This window comes from Nomascus leucogenys, chromosome 12, assembly GCF_006542625.1.
Source record: "Nomascus leucogenys isolate Asia chromosome 12, Asia_NLE_v1, whole genome shotgun sequence".
In the NCBI taxonomy this organism is placed as follows: domain Eukaryota; kingdom Metazoa; phylum Chordata; class Mammalia; order Primates; family Hylobatidae; genus Nomascus; species Nomascus leucogenys.
In genome coordinates this window covers 63,590,235-63,611,791 of record NC_044392.1, presented here as the reverse complement: position 1 = coordinate 63,611,791, position 21,557 = coordinate 63,590,235, and the positions used below count along the sequence as shown (strand labels likewise).

At 38.6% G+C, this 21,557-nt stretch overlaps 1 protein-coding gene across 2 annotated transcripts in view; it reads left to right on the top strand.

The window, feature by feature from the left end:
• CTTNBP2NL (CTTNBP2 N-terminal like) overlaps positions 1–21,557 on the top strand; it is a 69,032-nt gene that overhangs the window by 8,416 nt on the left and 39,059 nt on the right. For both annotated transcript variants that reach the window (XM_012500587.2, XM_003267983.3), the window contains exons 2-3: positions 7,520–7,643; positions 11,460–11,567. In XM_012500587.2, coding sequence (XP_012356041.1) covers positions 11,469–11,567 — 99 coding nt within the window. In that variant the 5' untranslated portion in view covers positions 7,520–7,643; positions 11,460–11,468. The remainder of the gene's footprint in view (positions 1–7,519; positions 7,644–11,459; positions 11,568–21,557) is intronic.

Below are 21,557 nucleotides of genomic sequence, written 5' to 3'. Positions count from 1 at the left end.
GGTGGCATTATTTCAGAAAAGCAAAAATTTAGGGGACTGATGGACAGATAGACAATAGAGGCAGTCAGATACATATTTGATTGAAATCATGTTACAGTTTCATTTAAATGAAATAAAGCCATCTAACAAATTATATAGAAATGATTCAGCCGGGTGTGGTGGCTCACGCCTGTAATTCCAGCACTTTGGGAGGCCGAGGTGGGCGGATCACCTGAGGTCAGGAGTTCCAGACCAGGCTGACCAAAATGGAGAAACCCCATCTCTACTAAAAATACAAAATTAGCCAGGCCTGGTGGCACATGCCTGTAATCCCAGCTACTTGGGAGGCTGAGGCAGGAGAATCTCTTGAACCCAGGAGGCGGAGGTTGCGGTGAGCCAAGATTGCACCATTGCACTCCAGGCTGGGCAACGAGAGAAACTCCATCTCAAAAAAAACAAAAAAACAAAAATGAAATGATTCAGTTTCCTGGTAATAATATTCTGATGTTAAAAGACATATCTTTTTTAAAATGTTCAATGATAAAAAATTTATTAATATAAAAGTTGTTATTCATTTTCATTAACATCCATTCCAGTAGCTTAACTAATATAGTTCTAGTTTGGCCTTGTCTCAGATGAGAATACTTGAGATGGTGTAAACAGATATCCAGGTAGACAGACCTTTTGTTCTTGTTTTGAGACAGAGTCTTGCTCTGTCTCCCAGGCTGGAGTGCAGTGGTGCAATCTCAGCTCACCGCAACCTCCACCTCCCTGGTTCAAGTGATTCTCTTTCCTCAGCCACCTGAGAAGCTGGGATCACAGGTGTGCGCCACCACGCCCGGCTAATTTTTGTATTTTTAGTAGAGATCGGGTTTCACCATGTTGGCCAGGCTGGTCTTGAACTCTTGATCTCAGGTGATCTGCCTCCCTTGGCGTTCCAAAGTGCTGGGATTACATGCGTGAGCCGCTGCACCCGGCCCAGACCTGTTTTTAATAGCTTTGCACACATGTTCTCATTTGAGGGAAAAGATATTTGAATGTTTGTTTATGGGCATAAGGCTACTTCCTTCTTTTCTTCAATATACATATAAATCTTGCTGACACCATATATGAGAGAGAAAAAGACAGATGTGTACACACACACACTTACACATTCACACACTCACACTCACAGAGAGATACAGCAGAGTTGCATGAGTCTTAGAACTAAACAAAACAAAAACCTGATACCTATTATGTTGTCCCAGAAAGCGAATTAAACTGGATCTTAAAAACACATATATGTGGCCAGGCGCAGTGGCTCACGCCTGTAATCCCAACACTTTGGGAGGCTGAGGTGGGTGGATCACGAGGTCAGGGGTTCGAGACCAGCCTGACCAAAATGGTGAAACCTTGTCTCTACTAAAAATAGAAAAATTAGCTGGGCGTGATGGTGGGCACCTGTAATCCCAGCTACTCAGGAGGCTGAGGCAGGAGAATTGCTTGAACCTGGGAGGCGGAGGTTGTAGTGAGCCGAGATCACGCCATTGCACTCCAGCCTGGGTGACAGAGCGAGACTCCGTCTCAAAAAAAAAAAAAAAAAATATATATATATATATATATATATATATATATATGCTAGACTTAGTTCTATTTAACTGTATTCACATTAACAACTCTGGCCTCAGTACTCATCTGTAGAAGGAGAGCGCTGAATTAGATTATTGCTGAGGCTCCTTCCAGCTTTGTGAATCGTTGTTTAGCTGAGGTTTTTCCACCATACAATTCCTAAGGCTGATAAAATGAGAGGATCAGATGTAAGCAGTGGTTACCAAGGGAGTCTCTGGAGTCAATTTACCTGGGTTCACATCCCATTTCTACCACATACTAGCTGTGAGGCTTTGAGCAAGTTTTTTAGCCTCTATGCCTCAGGTTTCTCATCTGTTAAATGAGGAGGATGATGATAATGATGAATTTGTTGGGGATGGTTATAGCATATCACCTAAGGTGGTTGTGAAGACTGAATTAGTTAATACCTGTACATGTCAAGTACTTAGAACACTGTCTGGCATACATTAATGTTTAGCTCAATAAATGTTTATCTTTTTTTCATTATTACTATTATTGTTTAAATTCTTCTTAGAAAACTGCTATAGAACTCTGAAGTGGTGGTGATTATTGCTGATAATATATCATAATTAATTTCTCTATTCAGCATAGATCCAGATAATCTGGTAACCTGGAATCTGCTTTAATGTAAATAGAGCACTATGTATTTCAATAGAGTACTACAGTGTTATAAATGTTGACCCTAAAAAGTACTAGCTTAATTATAGAGCTGATCTCTTTAGGCCTGCTTCAAAGTCTATGTTGGCAGGATTGAATAAACAAGCATCTTGATCCCTTGGCACCATTGTAATTTCTTTGTAAGTGCACTATTCGTATTATATTTCAGGATAACTCAAAACATCTTTCCTCGTGGGATCCTGAAATTGATTTTCTCTAAAAATGTTCCCAAACCATCCTGTTTTATCTAATGCTGTCTATAGTGTGGCTAGGAAAAAACAGACTGATAAGGCAAAATAAGGCATTCTGAGAAATACTATGTTGTAGTGCTGTCATGGTAAGAGGAAGGCTTAGATCCCCCTTACCTACAATTAGATTAGATCTAGTTGTTCTAATCATCTGTCAAAGTAGTAAGTGGTTAACATGTTGTGTGAGTTTGCTAGGGCTGCTATAACAAAGTACCACAGATGGGGTGGCTTAAAAAATAGAAATTTATTTTTTCACAGTTCTGGAGCCTAGAAGTCTGAGATCAATGTGTGGGCAAGATTGGTTTCTTCTGAGGCATCTCTCCTTGGCTTATAAAGATGGCTGTCTTCACATTGTCTTAACTCTGACCCGTCTATATCTCTATTTCTTCTTCTTATAAGACACCAGTCATACTGGATTAGAGCCCACCCTAATGACCTCATTTTAACTTAATTATCTCTTTAGAGATCCTGTTTCCAAAATCCGTCACATTTTGAGGTACTGGGGCTTAGGACTTCAACATATGAATTTTGGGAGGTACAAGTCAGCCTGTGTTATGTGTATTTAACACATGTATTATAGTAATCCAAATATTCCAGTAATATCTTTCAACTTCATCTGAGAGAAGCTTGATTTGAGATATAATAAATCTTATACTGTTTAATATTGGAATTGAATAAAATGAGATTAGTTATTATACCTTGATTTTAGAACTTTTGTAAATAGTAACATAAACGGCTTTCTTTTTCCTTTCTTTTTTTTTTTTTTTTTTTTTTTTTTTTTTTTGAGACAGGGTCTCACTGTATTGCCCGGGCTGGAGTGCAGTGGTGTAATCTTGCCTCACTGCAACCTCCACCTCCACCACCCAGGCTCACGCAATTCTCCTGCCTCAGCCTACCAAGTAGCTGGGACTACAGGCACACACGCCACCATGCGTGGCCAATTTTTGCATTTTTTGTAGGGACAGGATTTTGCCGTGTTGTCCAGGCTGGTCTCAAACTTCTGAGCTCAGGTGATTTGCTGGCCTCAGCCTCCCAAAGTGCTGGGATTACAGGTATGAGCCACGCCCTTCAAAAATAGCTTTCTTTAACAAATGTACAAAAGGTCTGCTTTCTTAATCAGAAAATTATTTTCTTTCCTTTTTTTTAATTTTTTTTTTTTTTTTTTTGCTGTTGCCCAGGCTGGCCTTGAGCACCTGGCCTCAACTGATCCTCCTGCTTTGGCCTCCCAAAGTGCTGAGATTACAGGCATAAGCCACCACACCCAGCCAGATAATTATTTTCTAGTAGCACGTTGACATGTTTTACTTCCTAGCCTAACCCTTAAATGCCAAAGAGGAATGAAAGGGACCGTTTAGAATGTTGTCACTCTTTTATCCCAAATGAATAAATAATCCTTCTGAAAAATTAGAATCTTAAATCTTTTGAGATAGTTGAGGTAGTGTGTTAACACCTTCTACCCCCGATACGAGGTTGTTTTGTATACATTTTAATTTTTTTTTAAGGAGCAACCCTATTAACTGAAGCTTTGAATGCATTTTTTAAAATAGCAGTGCATTTCTGTTCATATTCAGATTTAGTATTTGTAAATGTGGCAAGTTTCTTTTTTATTGTTATTTCATGTATACTGGGTTTTTAAGAAAGTACATGATCTAGTGGGAAACTATCAAAAACATCCATTTCACATGTCCATCTTGGCTCTTTGAGTTGTAAGAATTTACTGGCCTCCTATATTTTGGCTTGGCTTATATGTATTGAAAGAGTATTTACAGGCCGGGCGTGGTGGCTCACACCTATAATCCCAGCACTTCGGGAGGCTGAGGTGGGCAAATCACTTGAGGTCAGGAGTTCAAGAACAGCCTGGCCAACATGGTGAGACCCCGTCTCTACTAAAAATACAAAAACTAGCCAGGCGTGGTAGCACGCACCTGTAGTCCCAGCTACTTAAGAGGCTGAGGCAGGAGAATCGCTTAAACTGTGGAGGCAGAGGTTGCAGTAAGCCAAGGTTGTGCCACTGCACTCCAGCCTGGGCAACCAAGCGAGACTCTGTCTCAAAAAAAAAAAAAAAGAAGTCTTTACATAATTGGAGTCAATTTCCTTTATAACTTTGCTCGCTAATCACTAATCACTTTGCTCACCAATACTAAAAACTCACTGAATGACCTTAATCTGAGTCGTTTGTAGTCCAAATATATATTTCTTAAATTTGATAGCTGAGTATAAATTTCTTAAGTTCGATATCTGAGTATATAATTAAAAAGTGATTTTTATCCAGTGTTGCAAGAATGATCTCCTAGGTAAAATTACTGATTAAAAAAATTAGTCCAGTTGATTTATTTAAATAGATCTATATAGATTTTTTTGAGGCATTTTTATGTCAGGAACTATCTAAGCCTCATCTAAAAATGTTGTTTTCCTACCTTATGTGGAAAAACCTACCACCTGGAAAGAAATAAAGCCTCAGTTCTATGTAGATATGCTCACACCCAGATAACAGACAGACAAACATCTTGCTTGTACTCCACCCTGCCCTGCCATGTCCTACTGCTTACATGGCTATAGAAGCTGTTTGGGGTGTTTCTTTTTCTGCCACTCAGTCTCTATATGGTAAAATGGCAGCAGCAATGCTTGTTATCTTATAGAATTAAGTCGGAATTCCAGAGCAGAAACTGGGAGTTCTTCAAGAAATAAGAAGCATAACCGAAACCAGAATGAGTGGAGCTCGGGTAGTATCCAGAGAGCCCAAGCCACACCAACATACTTCTAGGCAAAATCAGTACTACAGTTAAGGAGGCACAGTGGGGTAGTTGGGGGGGGTGCAGTTTTTGATACCCGTAACTTCTGACTGTTGGCACAAGAAAGTTCATCTAGAAAAGACTCATGCTGGCCGGGCGTGGTGGCTCAAGCCTGTAATCCCAGCACTTTGGGAGGCCGAGGCGGGTGGATCACGAGGTCAGGAGATCGAGACCATCCTGGCTAACATGGTGAAACCCCGTCTCTACTAAAAATAGAAAAAATTAGCCGGACGTGTTGGCGGGCGCCTGTAGTCCCAGCTACTCGGGAGGCTGAGGCAGGAGAATGGCGTGAACCTGGGAGGCGGAGCTTGCAGTGAGCCGAGATCGCGCCACTGCACTCCAGCCTGGGGGACAGAGCAAGACTCTGTCTCAAAAAAAAAAAAAAAAAAAAGACTCATGTTGTCCTGGCTATTGACCTAAGATTTCATGGTGGGATGAAACCTATGAATAGACCAAATGGTATGCTGGGCAGGCTCATTTGAAATCACTTATTGATAACATAAAAATAAGTGTAGGCCGGGCACGGAGGCTCACACCTGTAATCCCAGCACTTTGGGAGGCCAAGGCGGGGGGGGAATCACCTGAGGTCAGGAGATTGAGACCAGCCTGACCAGCATGGAGAAACCCCATCTCTACTAAAAATATAAAATTAGCTGGGCGTGGTGGTGCATGCCTATAATCTCAGCTACTCAGAAGGCTAAGGTAGGAGAATAGCTTGAACCCGAGAGGCAAAGGTTGCTGTGATCAAGATCATGCCATTGCATTCCAGCCTGGGCAACCAGAGCGAAACTCCATCTCAAAAAAAAAAAAAAAAGTGTTATATTTAGCCCTTAAATGGATTTATTTTTCCAGGCTATTAAAATATCTTTTTTAAAGATAAGTATCTTTATCTTTTTTATTGTATATATTTATATGTGTATTTTTTATTGAGAAAACTATAAAGCTTAATATAGCTATAGCTGGCTATGCCACAGTGTATGATAATGTATCCAGACAATTTGTCTACAAGTGGTTTTTATTTCAGATTTATAGACTGTAGCATTCCTTAGAAGTGTCTGTGTCTAAACTCTAAGGAAAGTTGGGTCTTGGAAGGAATTAGCTGAGTATTTAGTTGAAATGATCTTGTCCTTCAGAGTCACTGATGATGAAAATGACAAGTGACAGCTTACTTAGAAAATAAGTAGGGAATGAGTCTATAGACACAATATGGCATACCAAAAATCTGTCAGTTTTTCTGATAATGAATATGGGGCTAGAAATACCCTTTTTCTGAATATCCTTGGCCACATAATTCTGGCCATATATTGGGCAGAAATTGCTGGAATAGCTTATGCAGTGGTTTGTGTATATGTTGTTGGGTCTATATTCTTGACTGTATAACAAACTCATACTTCCTGTCCTAACTTGAGAGATTTGTAATTAGTTGAATTACTGATTCTTGTTTTAATGAAACAACCAAGGACTTACTGCAGCATTATTTCTTCCTTTGACACTGTCCCCATTTGACTGTTAGGTTTCAGCAACTCAAATGGGCTTTCAGACTTTTAGTGCCTTAAAATACGAGGCAAACATTACATTTTATCAAATAAAATTTAAAGCCTATCATTTTTAATAAAATTTTCTGGGTCTAATACACTGTTAGGAAATCATAAACAAAAAATTACATATAATTTAACATTTAACATCTGATCATAAATGTGAAAAATATATATAGCTATAGCTGGCTATACCACAGTGTATGATAATGTATCCACACAATTTGTCTACAAGTGGTTTTTATTTCAGATTTATAGACTGTGAGGATGTGTAATCAGCCTTTATAGACAAAGTCGAGATGCTAAGAGGCTGATTTGTTTATGGATTGTTGGGAGGTGAGGAGATGAGAATATTCCTTATATGAATTTGGCAGTTTAAAAAAGTGATTCAAGCAACTAGGTTTTTGTCATTTCAGGAAGAGAAAAGTCAGAAGTTAAAATGGCAGTGGACATCTTAAAGTAGAAAAGATCTCAAAAGCCTGTACCTTCCCTTATTTTAGTTGCAAAAGGGAAGTCAGATTCCTAGTATTTTTCATATATTATTCAACTTCAACTTGAAGAACTGGCTGTTTTCTTCTTTCTTGTCATTATCAACCTACAGCTGTCAGACCTTATCAGCGATGACAGTTGACATTAATGGGATTTACCAAGTTGTTTATAATATAATCACATGAACAATAAATTTCTCCTTATTTTGCAGCATTGGACAAATTTCCACCATGCTAATGGCATTTTAAATATATTTGGCAATTTTCCCAATTTTTTACTGAAGAAAACTGTAAGTTCATACTTGAGGACTGAAGTGTGACTCTGCTAATTATCAGGTCAGTATCACCCCTACCTCCAAGAATATCACTGCTATCCTAAAATCTAATGCAGTTTTACTGTCATTCTTTTATATTTCAGGCAAAAATTTATTGCAGTGTCTATATATTGAGATTACATTCAAATGCATAGAACAGAAAGAATTGTTAAATTTTAATACTTATAAATAGTGGTTATTGGAATATGCAAAAACAGATCTGTTGGTTCTTACGTTACATAGCAGTGACTTTTCTTTCCTCCTGTGTAATATTTGTATTGTATTCATGTAGACACTAAGCTGAGTTGGTACCTTTTTTTTTTTTTTAAGACAGAGTCTCACTCTGTCAACCAAGCTAGAGTACAGTGGCATAATTTCGGCTCACTGCCATCTCCACCTCCCAGGTTCAAGCGATTCTCCTGCCTCAGCCTCCCGAGTAGCTGGGACTACAGGTGTGCGCCACCACATCTGGCTAATTTTTTTGTATTTTAAGTAGAGACAGGGTTTCACCATGTTGGCCAGGCTGGTCTTAAACTCCTGACCTCAAGTGATCCGCCCACCTCTACCTCGCAAAGTGCTGGGATGGGATTACAGGCATGAGTAACCGTGCCCAGCCGAGTTGGGACATATTAGTGAAATGTTCCAGTTATTAACATTTGTGTGCAGAAGTGACTTATAAACACAGAAATAATAAAAGAATTCTTTTTTGTCATTGACAAGGGATAGAACTTTTTCTTGCCTAGGCTGGACTGTTTTGTAATTAAAGTGACTCTGAAGATTGTTTTAATTTTACTCTTTCATAAGGATGTATATTTATCTTAACAAATCAAAGACTTTTTTTTTCATTTTACATATCGAACACTTTAAGTACAATATAATTTAGTTCTTTGTGTATGTACCTCTTTTTATTTTATTAGAATCTAACAAATAATACTTGATTTTTACTTAGAAGCTTAAAATAGAACCAAGAAGGACTTCCCAGTTGCAAAAGGGCAGCTGAAGTTATTTCCGAGGTCATCAATCTTGGCTGTCTGCAATTTTTGATGGTGCCTTTCTTAAATTCTTTTGAAAAATGAGACAGGATAATAGTTACTAATAATGAAACCATTAATAATGAAACCAGGTATCAGCAATGTGGTAAGATGTTCTACATTTATTAACTTAATCTTCATAGCAGCCCTATGAGTTAAATATCATCATCCCCCTTTGACAGATTAGAAAACGGAGTCAGATAACTTGCCCAGTCACACAACTAGGAAGATGCAGATGTGGCATCTGACTACCAAGCTACATATTCTTTCCAATATAACCTCTAATAAAGTGTAGCTTTATTAGATTTGTTAGAATTTTTTTGTTTAGTTTTGTTTTAGTTTTTATTTTTATTTTTAAAATAAATATTATGAGATATATCCCTGATACTAAAGTAAATGTCATTTACTATTTGCTAAAATTCACTTGTTAGAAAATAGAGGCCGGGTGTGGTGGCTCACACCTTTAATCTCAGCACTTTGGGAGGCCAAGGCGGGCAGATCACCTGAGGTCAGGAGTTGGAGACCAGCTTGGCCAACATGGTGAAACCCCGTCTCAACTAAAAATACAAAAATTAGCTGGGCATGGTGGCATGTGCCTGTAATCCCAGCTACTTGGGAGGCTGAGGGAGGAGAATCGCTTGAATCCAGGAGGCGGAGGTTGCAGTGAGCCAAGATTGCACCATTGCTCTCCAGCCTGGGCAACAAGAGCAAAACTCTGTCTCAAAAAAACAAATAAATAAAAAGAAAAAGAAAAAAAGGCCAGGTATGGTGGCTCACACCTGTAATCCTAGCACTTTGGGAGACTGAGGTGGGTGGATCACCTGAGGTCAGGAGTTCAAGACCAGCCTTGCCAACATGGTGAAACCCCATCTCTACTAAAATACAAAAATTAGCCAGGCATGATGGTGGTTGCCTATAATCCCAGCTACTCAGAGGCTGAGACTGGAGAACTACTTGAACCTGGGAGACGGTGGTTGCAGTGAGCCGAAATCACCCCACTGCATTCCAGCCTGGGCGACTGAGTGAGACTCTGTCTCAAAAAAAGAAAATTAGCAGTTAGAGCTGAGGTTACATCAAAGATGTTTTACTATGCTTTAAAAGACTTAGACAGCATGTCCTGGAACACAATCTAACAACAAAGTGAAGTATGCATTTTATACATGTTCACTTAAAAGCAGTAGCTCTGGAAGGAATCAATTCTTTTTTTGTGTGCCCCCCAAAATTTAATAAGAGTGATAAATTACTGGAGGATGTGTGAACTGGTCATGTTGTGATTCACTTTCCATAAGACTGGCAATTTGAAAATAAAAAGTGGAGAGAGAAATATTTGTTCTACTTTGGGAATTATAAAATATATCTTACCATACACACTGGTCAGAAGGTTCTTCCAAGATTATACAGCAGTCTAACTTCTATCTTTATGTGGTTTGTGAGAATTAGTGTTGTAGAAAGGATTGAGTTTGTAAGTTGCCATTTAACATACTTTGGAACATGCAGATTCTCAGAGAAATGTGAACTTACCAAGTCAGATAAATTCAGTTTGTAGTAGCCTAGCCAATTAAGACGTTTAAACAGGCCTGGCACAGTGGCTCATGCCTGTAATCCCAGCACTTTGAAGGCTAAGGTGGGAGGATCGCTTAAGCCCAGGAGTTTGAGTCCAGTCTGGGCAACACAGGGAGACCCCATTTCTACAAACAATAAAAAATAAATTAACCAGGCATGGTGGCATGTATTAGTGATCCTAGCTACTTGGGAGGCTGAGGCAGGAGAATCACTTGAGCCCAGGAGGTTGAGGCTGCAGTGAGCCATGTTTGTACCACTACACTCCAGCCTGGGTGACAGGGCAAGACCCTGTCTTTAAAAAAAAAAAAAAAAATGTTTAAACACTATACTTTGAGAATTCATTTAAAAGTAAGTTTGCATATAGTTGAATTAAATCTATTCTACTATATAAAATATAAATATTGTGTTAGCTATTGTCTGTGAAAGTAGACGATTTAAAAGAAAAATTTCTCCCATACTCCCACCAAACATTATCTCTTTTCCCAAATTTTATTTTAACCAATTGAAGAGGGATATCAGAATGTTTTATATACAGTTTTGGAAATTGGTTATCTAAAACTGGGAAATCTTTTGATGGTCTAACAATTTTTCAGAGAAATAGTATTCATTATAACACAATTTTACCTGAAAAATTAGTGGCTAATTCTTTTTTTTTTTTTTTTGAGACAGAGTCTCACTCTGTCGCCCAGGCTGGAATACAGTGGCGTGGTCTTGGCTCACTGCAATCTTTGCCTCCCGGGTTCAAGTGATTCCCCTGCCTCAGCCTCCCGAGTAGCTGGGACTACAAGCGTGCCCCACCATGCCCGGCTAATGTTTTGTATTTCAGTAGAGACAGGGTTTCACCATGTTGGCCAGGATGGTCTCAATCTCCTGACTTCGTGGTCCGCCCACCTCAGCCTCCCAAAGTGCTGAGATGACAGGCGTGAGCCACTGCGCCCAGCCCTAGCGGCTAATTCTTTCTGAGATTTTCTAGGATGTTTGTTTGTAAACATGTCTGGAGGAAATATGATGAAAAATTGATCTTTGTGAGTGATAGTGAAATCAATAATTAAAGTAAATTTTACTTTCTGTTGCTGCTCAGTTTGTGATTAACATCAGAAAACATATTTCTATTTAATTTCAACTATTTCCTTTATTAAGGCATTTGATACTATAATTGCTCTTATCTCTCACTTTATTTTTTCTTTAATTGTATCTAATTAACTATGTTTTTGGAGATTGTCTGATTATTACCTTTGTTTCAGGCTTTCAAGATGAATCTGGAAAAGCTCAGCAAGCCTGAACTCCTGACACTATTTAGTATTCTTGAAGGAGAACTTGAAGCAAGGGACCTTGTTATAGAAGCCTTAAAGGTATGTTAAAAGAAAAAAAAAGAGAGAGGTCATCATACATTTTGAGTCATTCATTAGTTGTAATTTATTTAACTAAGGTATTTCTGTAGTTTCCATTGAAATTAAATGGAGGACATACTGATACTTGCTATAGGTAGCCACCTACATGGTGTGTTATTAGGGACACTGGTGAAACCTTTCTGTTTTCAAAATAGTTCCCTTAGTTTCTCGATCTGATGTCTAGACCTTGAACTTCATTTTTTTTTTTTTTTGAGACAGAGTGTCACTCTGTCGCCAGGCTGGAGTGCAGTGGCACTATCTCAGCTCACTGCAACTTCTGCCTCCCGCATTCAAGTGCCTGCCCCAGCCTCCCGAGTAGCTGGGACTACAGGCGCACACCACCATGCCCAGCTAATTTTTGTATTTTTAGTAGAGACAGGGTTTCACCATGTTGGCCAGAATGGTCTTGATCTCTTGACCTAGTGATCCGCCCCCACTCAGCCTCCCAAAGTGCTGAGATTACAGGCGTGAGCCACTGCGCCCAGCAGAATTTCATTCTTTTAGTTTAGTGGCCCTTAGCTGTTTTTGAATGCTGACCCCTTTGAGACTTGATAAGAGCAACTTCCTAATAAATGTATATACATCCATATATCAAAATTTGAAATATAATATCTGGGAGATCAAGGATCCCGTGAAAACATCCACGGATTCCCTGGACCCCAGATTAAGAATTCTTACTTTTGGTAGTTTTAGCCCATTTCTAATTCTCACTGCTAATTGCCTATTGTTATTCTCACTTCTTTCCCCCATTTATCATCTGTCTCAATCCCTTCATAATCAGGGTAGGAGTGGAGGTGACAGCTGCCTCTAATGGAAAAATCAGAGGATGACCTCGTTTTCTCTTTTATAGTTTTACCAAGATAACCTCTCTGCTTTTCAGCCTTAGAAACTGTACAAACCTGTAGTGCTTTATGTGTCTATTTACTAATCACTGTATCCTCAGCACCTAGCATAGTGTCAGGCACGTAGATGCTCAGTAAACATTTGTTGAACAAATGAAATGATTGTACCATTGTGGTGTGTTACTTTAAAAGATTACCATAATACTTCTAAGTGGATGTTGTGAATTACTAAATTTTAAAGCCTCTTCTTATGTGCTCTGCAGCATACACTGCCTTCTGGTTTTAATGCTAACAGATGCTTAGATGCTTTTTGCACATGTTTTCCTAAAATATATTTTTTTCTTCACGAATCCAATTTTGGTTACTATAGGCAGTTCTGGTAAGTTGAAAGAGAAGCTTGAGAAGCAAGAGCTAAAATTAAGGGAGCATTTTGATATAAGATACCATTCAGAATCAGGCACAAGTGTTGTATTTAGTCTGCATATGGTCTGTAGGTGATAAAATTATTCTGAGGCTTAACTCTGTGCAGTTTAGGTGAAATGAATAGCTTCACCAGAAGTGACATATCTTTAAACAATCTATTGTTAGATAAAATAGGGGGCAGCTGGGATTAAAATTGTTTCACTCCTTTGAGAAAAGGAACTGCCATAGCATTCTTTAAACTAAAGTATCATTTTATTTATGGAGTTTGGGGGGTTTTTTGTTGTTATTTGTTTTGGTTCTCCAATGTATCAGGATTTTACTGCATTATTTGTATAGCTTTTGCTTAACAATAAACACCTGTTGGACTTTATGAAACTACTGTGGCAACTTACCAAGTTTCTTCCTTTTAATATTGGTTCCTAATTGATGCTTAGTGGGTTGAAAAGGTTTTGGTCTTTGTTCTAAATAGCTACGATTTGTTTTTCTTTTTTGTTTCCAGTAAAAAAGCGTATCTTTTTATTTTCTCCCTAGCTTCAAAATAGATTTTTGTCTGGACATAAAATCTATTCTTTAACCTTATATCTCTAAACAAAACCATATGGCTTACTGTCACTTCTCTGGCAAGGCTTGAGTTTCTTTCAGGATGTGTTGTAAAGTTCCCATAGGCTGTAAGTTGACCTTACCTATAGAGTTAGAATTGTAAAAGAGCTACATTCCTATTCCAAAATTTCTGCAAAGTGCCAGATTGCAGCTATACTCTTCTAGAGCCCCCCATAATTATGTTCTTTTTCTTCCCAGAATCCTCCTCACTCACTCTCTATTGCAGCCAAGACATGTTTGGCATAGAACCAGGGAAAGCCAATAGAAAATAATGTAACACATTATTCAGTGTCTTGTATATTTCAAATCTAGTTGTTACAGAGGGGACCTATACTATATTTGGTCCTAATTAAATTTTATTTAAAGTGGTTTTCTGTTTTAGAAGGAATCGTGTCAGGAGAAAAAAAACCTTGTTTATGAACATCTTTCCCTTTTATTACTTTAATTTCATGAATAAGAACACTAAAGGAATACCCTCTACAATGAAAGCAAATCACATTGCTCATGAACTGTCTGGGGGAAGCAGAGAGTAGAACCACATGGTTCAGCAGGAAAGCCTCAGTTCATTAATTCCAAGCAAATCTAGTAAATGGCTTCCTACCATAGTCTGTGATTGCTCCAGAGGAGAATAAAGGAAGGTTAATCAATGGCCATTTTAAAAAATCTGAAAAATAGATTTGACTGCTAATAAAATTTAGATTAAATAGTTTATTTCTGAATATTCCACATCGGGTATATTACATCTGCACATCTTAGATCTGATGCAAAGCCACACTAAATGGCTTCTGTGACTAAATAGCATCCACCTTGCATTTATTGGTATTGCTTTATTTTAAAGCATTCTTTAAATCATCTATACAATGATAAATGGTGAAATATTACAGCTTTCATGTGCAATTAACTTAAGGAGTCTTGAATTCCTTTCCACTGATGCCTCAATCATAAAACAGGTATAACTCTTTTAAAACCGAGGATAGAACTTTGTTGTGTTTGGCCAAAGGCTGTTGCAAAATTCCCCAAGCAAGAAGATTTACAGGCAAAAATGTTGTAGACATGACAGAGTTAGAAGTATATTTAGAGTATGAGATTATGTAATACATCATTCTATAGGTTTAAGTGTTGTGAGTTTTTTCAGCCACAAAGGGTTAAAATGAAAAAATCTAAATGTCATGTCTTTGTTGAAACAAATAATTTACTTTCACTGAAAATATTATTGAAAAAATAATCATAAGGATCTAATGACAGTGCCAAAATATAGAAAACAAAATAAAAGTTAACCATGGAAGGTGCTGTGGCTTAAGAACATCACAGCTATGATCATATAGTGGTTAGTACTCTGTGTTGTGCCTGCAGCAACCTCAGTTTGTATCCAAGTTGTGGCACCAAAACTTAAAAAAAAAATAATATCACGAGTTCACTATAAGTCCATAGCCTAACATCTGCTTTTGGTCATGGCCTTGTACTTATTATGGAAGCAGATTATTATAAAGACTGGTCTGAAATAAAAAAGGTAAAATTGAACTTAGCAATCACCATACATTGTCCTATACTAATAAGCCTGTGAAGAGAGTTTGCATTTTTAAAAAAAATCAGATATTAGCTTGCTTGATAACAGATCTTTGAAAGTCTTAAACAGACTCAAGTTGAAACATTCTTTGGCACCCATAAGCCTGGACCTAACAATTCTTTGGCCAAAAATGATCCCATTTTAATAGATGGTTTTTAGGAAGAGCTTTTAAGATTGGGATGGGTGGTTTCGATCATTGATAAAGATCACATGAACACATGAACATAGGCTATAACTGACAGAAGTCCAATTTCTGTCTAGTTCCCAACTGGGATATTAGAGTGAAAACAGAACTTTATTTAGGTTACCGAGTTACAAGGTTTTTATATTTACAGTATTCATAACCTTTATTATAAAACATGTTAATGAATTAATCAGTGACCATTTGTGGCCACATTTTAATATGTTTTTTAGAGTTGCAGTGGCTTTTTTTTTTTTTTTTTGAGATGAAGTCTCACTCTGTTGTCTAGGCTGGAGTGCAATGGCATGATTTCAGCTCACTGCAGCCTCCGTCTCCTGAGTTCAAGTGATTCTCCTGTCTCAGCCTCCGAGTAGCTGAGATTACAGGCGTGCACCACCACACTCAGCTAATTTTTTAATATTTTTATAGAGATGGGGTTTCACCATATTGGCCAAGCTGGTCTTGAACTCCTGACTCCTGATCCACCCGCCTCAGCCTCCCAAAGTGCTGGGATTACATGCGTGAGCCATCACACCTGGCCTGGAGTGGCTATTTTTATTCCTATGCTCTCTTTTTTTCTGGAGACAGAGTCTTACTCTGTCGCCTAGGCTAGAGTGCAGTGGCTGGAGTGCGCAGCTCACTGCAGCCTCAACCTGCTGGACTTCAGTAATCCTCCCACCTCAGCCTCCTGAGTAACAGGGACTACCGGGGCATGCCACTATACCTGGCTAAGTTTTGTATTTTTTGTAGAGACAGGGTTTTGCCATGTTACGCAGGCTGGTTTCGAACTCCTGCTCAAGCAATTCTGCTGTCCCAGCCTCCCAAAGTGCTGGGATTACAGGCATGAGCCACCGTGCCGGCCTATTCCTGCTCTCTCTGAATAAAGTTTATACATGGATTCCTGGTTTTTAAAAAAAGAAGCATAAAGATAATTATTAGGCACTCTTCAAAACCATCAACCAGAACATTCAATTAAGTGTAGCTGTTAGGAATGTGAGCTTTCAAGTGAGACAGACTTAGGGTTTGAGCTCTGCCACTCAATTGTAGTGTGATCTTAGACAAATTATTTTACCTTGTAAGTTTTATCGGTAAAATGTTATGGTTATTACGAGGACCAAATGAGAAGATAGCAAATGCTAATTGAAGTGCTCAGTGCTCATTTACTGTTGGTTATTATTATTAGAACATAGGTTCAAAGTCCATCCATCCATTTAGGAACAAAGATATATTCCATAAAGCAAGAAATACTAATAAGGCCAGGCACTGTGGCTTATGCCTATAATCCCAGCACTTTGGGAGGCTGAGGCAGGAGGCATTATGTTGCCAAGGCTAGACTCAGACTCCTAGCCTGAAGTGCTAAGAGTTTGAGTCTAGCCTTGGCAACATAATGAGACCCCCATTTCTTTCTTTTTTTTTTTTTTTTTGAGACGGAGTCTCCCTCTATTGCCCAGGCTGGAGTGCAGTGGCACAATCTTGGCTCCATGCAACCTCTGCCTCCCGGGTTCAAGCGATTCTCCTGCCTCAGCCTCCCGAGTAGCTGGGACTGCAGGCATGCGCCACTACACCCGGCTAGTTTTTTTGTATTTTTAGTAGAGATGGGGTTTCACCATGTTGGCCAGGCTGGTCTTGAACTCCTGACCTCGTAATCCACCTGCATTAGCCTCCCAAAGTGCTGGGATTACAGGCGTGAGCCACCGTGCCCAGCGAGACCCCCATTTCTACAAAAAAAAAAAAGAAGAAAGAAATACTGATAATATGCTGTCCTTCGTAAGGAAAATGACAGTTCTTCCCAATTAAATCTTTGCTGTTATTAGTGGCTCTTGGACATTATCTTGTTTTTCTTATGGGAATTGACAGTTTTGAGGTGACCCATTCCCATCCACACACCCAAAAGCATGTATTTTGAGACAGCAAAGGTTAAGGGTGTACTCTGGGGCATGAAACAGATGTTATAATTCCTTCTCTTTATAATGAAAACAGGAAATACAGGGATAATGCAGAAGCCTTTGTAGCAGATTTTTTTTCATTGATTTGTTTATTATTCCATTGTTTGATTCAGCTTATTTTGTTTTTTTAAAACAGCTTTATTGAAGTATAATTGACATATGATAAACTGTATTATTTGATATGTGCATATTGATGTTTTGATATGTATTTCCCCATGAAACCATTGTCACAATCAAGATAACAAACATATCCATTCTCCCCAAAGTTTTTCTGCCCCTTAGTGACCTCTCCTGCTCAGCTTTCCCCGATACTCTCTGCCCCTTACCCCAAACCACTGATCTGCTTTCTGTCATTAGAAATTAGTTTACATTTTCTGAAATTTTATATAAGTGGAATCATACAGAATATACCCTATTTTTGCCTGGCTTCTTTCACTCAGCATAATTACTTTGAGATTGTTCATGTTGTTGTGTATATTGATAGCTCATTTCTTCTTTGTTACTTAATAGTGTTGGCATTATATGTATATACCACAGTTTGTTTTATCTACTTATCTGTTGATAAACATTTGTATTTTTTCTAATTTGGGACTTTATAATTAAAGTTGCTGTGAACATTCATGTACAAGGCTTTGTGTGGATATATGCTTTCATTTCTTTTGAATAAATAGCTAGAAATTGAATGGCTATATCATATGATAGATGTATATTTAATTTTTAAGAATCTGCCCAAGTGTTTTGCAAAGCGATTGTGCCATTTTACATTCCATAGATATATCCAGTTGCTGCACATCCTCACCAAACTTGGTATAGCCAATCTTTTTCATTTTAGCCATCCTTATAGATGTGTAATAGCTCATTATAGTTACAATTTGCATATTATTGTTGGCTGATGTTAAGTATCATTTCATGTGCTTATTCGCTAATTTGCTCTCTGTATTGTGTTTTTTTTTTGTTGTTGTTGTTTGTTTTTTTTATTTTAGAGATGGGATCTCACTTTGTCGCCCAAGCTGGAGTACAGTGGTGCAGTCATGGCTCACTGCAGCCTCAACCTCCTGGGCTCCAGCAATCCTCCAGCCTCAGCCTCCCCAGTAGCTGGAACTACAGGCACACACCACCATGCCTGGCTAATTTTTAAAATTTTTAGTAGAAATGAGGTCTCATCATGTTGCTCAGGCTGGTCTCAAACTCCTCACCCTAAATGATCTTGCCGCCTTGGCTTCCCAAAGTGTTGGGATTGTAGGCATAGTCACCAACCTGGCCTGTGTTGTTTTCTTTGGTGCATGCAGTATCTGTTGAAATCTTTTGCCCATTTTTTTTAAGTTACTTGTTTTCTCGTTATTTAGTTTTGAGAGTTTCTTATATATCTGGATGCAAGTCCTTTATCAAATGTATGCCTTGCAAATATTTTCTCCCAGTCTGTGACTTATTTCATTCTCTTAACTCTATTTTTTTTACAGTTAAGATACTTAACTGTTATAGTTAATAATAATGTATTGTATACTTCGAAAATCACTGAGAGTAGATTTTAAATGTTCTCACTACACAAAAATGATAAGTATGTAAGAGAATACATATGTTAATTAGCTCGATTTTGCCGTTCCACAGTGTATACATATTTCAAAACATCATGTGGCACACTATAAATATTTACAGTTTTTTATCAATTAAAAAATAAATTTAAAATAAATAAAAACCCAGCCATAATCTAGACCAGGAAAAAAAATGCATCTTTTGTAGACAGGAAAAAAGAAAAGATACTTAAGTGTATCTCATTTCATTCTCTTAACTGTATCTTAAGATAGTTAACCTTGTCTCATTTCATTCTCTTAACTGTATCTTTTGAAGAGCGAAAGTTTTTCATTTCCGTGAAGTCCAATTTATGAATTTTGTTTTGTTTTGTTTTTTGAGACGGAGTCTCACTGTGTCACCAAGGCTGGAGTGCAATGACACGATCTCGGCTCACTGCAACCTTTGGCTGCCGGGTTCGAGTGGTTCTCCTGCCTCCGCCTCCCAAGTAGCTGGGATTACAGGCACACACCATCATACCCGGCTAATTTTTTGTGTCTGGTAGAGACAGGGTTTTTCACCATGTTGGTCAGGCTGGTCTTGGACTCCTGACCTCAGGTGATCCACTTGCCTCAGCCTCCCAAAGTGCTGGGGTTACCGGCGTGAGCCACCGCGCCCAGCCTATCAATTTTTCTTTTATGGATTTTGTTTTTGATGTTATATCTAGGAAATCTTTGCCTAAACCAAGGTTAGAAAGGTTTTCTCCTGTTTTTTTGTTTTTTGTTTTTCTTATAAGTCTCATAGTCTTAAGTTTTACACTTAGGTCTATATGATATATCTTCAGTTAATGTTGTTATGTAGTACAACGCATGGATCCATTTTTTTTTTTTTTTGTATATAGATGTCCAGTTGTTCTAGCACCAATTGTTGAGATTATCCTTCCTCTTTAGAATGGTCTTTGCACCTTTGTCAGTCAGTTATTCGTATATTCATGTGTTTATTTCTAGACCCTCTGTTCTGTTCTTTTGATCTATTTGTCTACCTTGATGCCAGTACCACATTGTTTTGGTTATTGTGGCCTTGTGGTAACTTAAAATCAATTAGTGTTAGTCCTCCAACTTGTATTCTTTTTGAAACTTGCTTTACTTATTTATGGTCCTTTGCATTTCCATATGAATAGAATCAGCTTGCCAATTTCCCTAAAAATCCTGTTGGGATTTTGATTGGGATTGTATTGAATCTGAGATTAATTTGGGGAGAATTCATATCTTAACAACATTGTGTTTTTCGATCCATGAATATGCTATATCTCATCATTTGTTTAGATTGTCTTTAATTTCTCTCAGCAGTGCTTTGTAGCTTTTAGTGTATAACTTTTTCACATTTTTTTTGTCAGACTTACCCTAAGTGTTTCACACTTTCGATGATACTATAAATGGTATTGGGTTTTGTTGTTGTTGTTGTTTTGGTTTGGTTTGTTTTTTTGAGACAGGGTCTGACTCTGTCACCCAGGCTGAGTGTAGTGGCATGATCATGGCTCACTGCAGCCTCAAGCCCCAGGCTCAAGTGATCCTCCTGCCTTAGCCTCCCAAGTAGCTGGGACTACAGGCACACACCACCACGCCCAGGTAAATTTTTTTTTTTTTTTTCTGTAGAGAGATAGGATCTCACTGTGTTGCCCAGGTTGGTCTCAAACTCCTGAACCCAAGTGATCCTCCCACCTCAGCCTCCCAAAGTGCTGGGATCACAAGCGTGAGCCACTGCACCCAGCCAGTATTGTTTGTTAAATGTTAATTTCTGATTGTTTATTGCTGTTTTACAGAAATAAAATTGGCCAGGTGTGGTGGCTTACACCTGTAATCCCAGCACTTTGGGAGGCTGAGGCAGGCAGATCACCTGAGGTCAGGAGTTCAAGACCAGCCTGGTTAACATGGTGACCCCGTCTCTACTAAAAGTACAAAAATTAGCCGGGCGAGGTGGCACACGCCTGTAGTCCCAGCCACTCAGGAGGCTGAGATAGGAGAATCACTTGAACCTGGGAGGCAAAGGTTGCAGTGAGCTGAGATCACGCCACCACACTCCAGCCTGGGCGGCAGAGCAAGAGTTCATCCCCACCAAAAAAAGAAATAAAATTGATTTTTGTATACATTGATTTTATATCCTGCAACCATGCTAATAAACTCACTTATTAATTCTAGTAACTTTTAAAATAAATTCCACAGGGGCCCACGACGGTGGCTCATGCCTATAATCCCAGTATTTTGGGAGGCCTTGGTGGGTGGATCATTCAAGTCCAGGAGTTCAAGACCAGCATAGGCAACATGGTGAAACTCCTTGTCTAAAAAAAAAAAAAAAATTAGCTGGGTGTGGTAGCATGCATCTGTAACCCCAGCTACTAGGGAGGCTGAGGTAGGAGACTTGATTGAATCAGTGAGATTGAGGCTGCAATGAGCTATAATTGCACCACTGCACTCCAGCTTGGAAGACAGAATGAGACCCTGGCTCAATCAGTCAGTCAGTCAGTCATTTCCATTGGATTTTCTACAGACAATTATGTCTGCAAATAAGGACAGTTTTACTTATTTCTTTCTAATCTGGATGCCATGTGTGTGTTTGTGTGTGTGTGTGCATGTGTGTGTGTGTGTCTGTCTTACTGCATTGACTAGAACCTCCAGTACAATGTCAAGTAGAAATGATGGGGTTATCTGTGTCTTCTTCCCAGAAAGCCTTCAGTCTGTCAAGTTGTTAGCTGTAGGTTTTTCGCAAATGCTGTTTATCAGATTAAGGAAATTTGTATTTTTAATTTGCAGGGAATTTTTATCAGGAATGGATGCTGGATTTTGTCATGCTTTTTCTGTACCTATTAAAAGCATAAAAATTTTT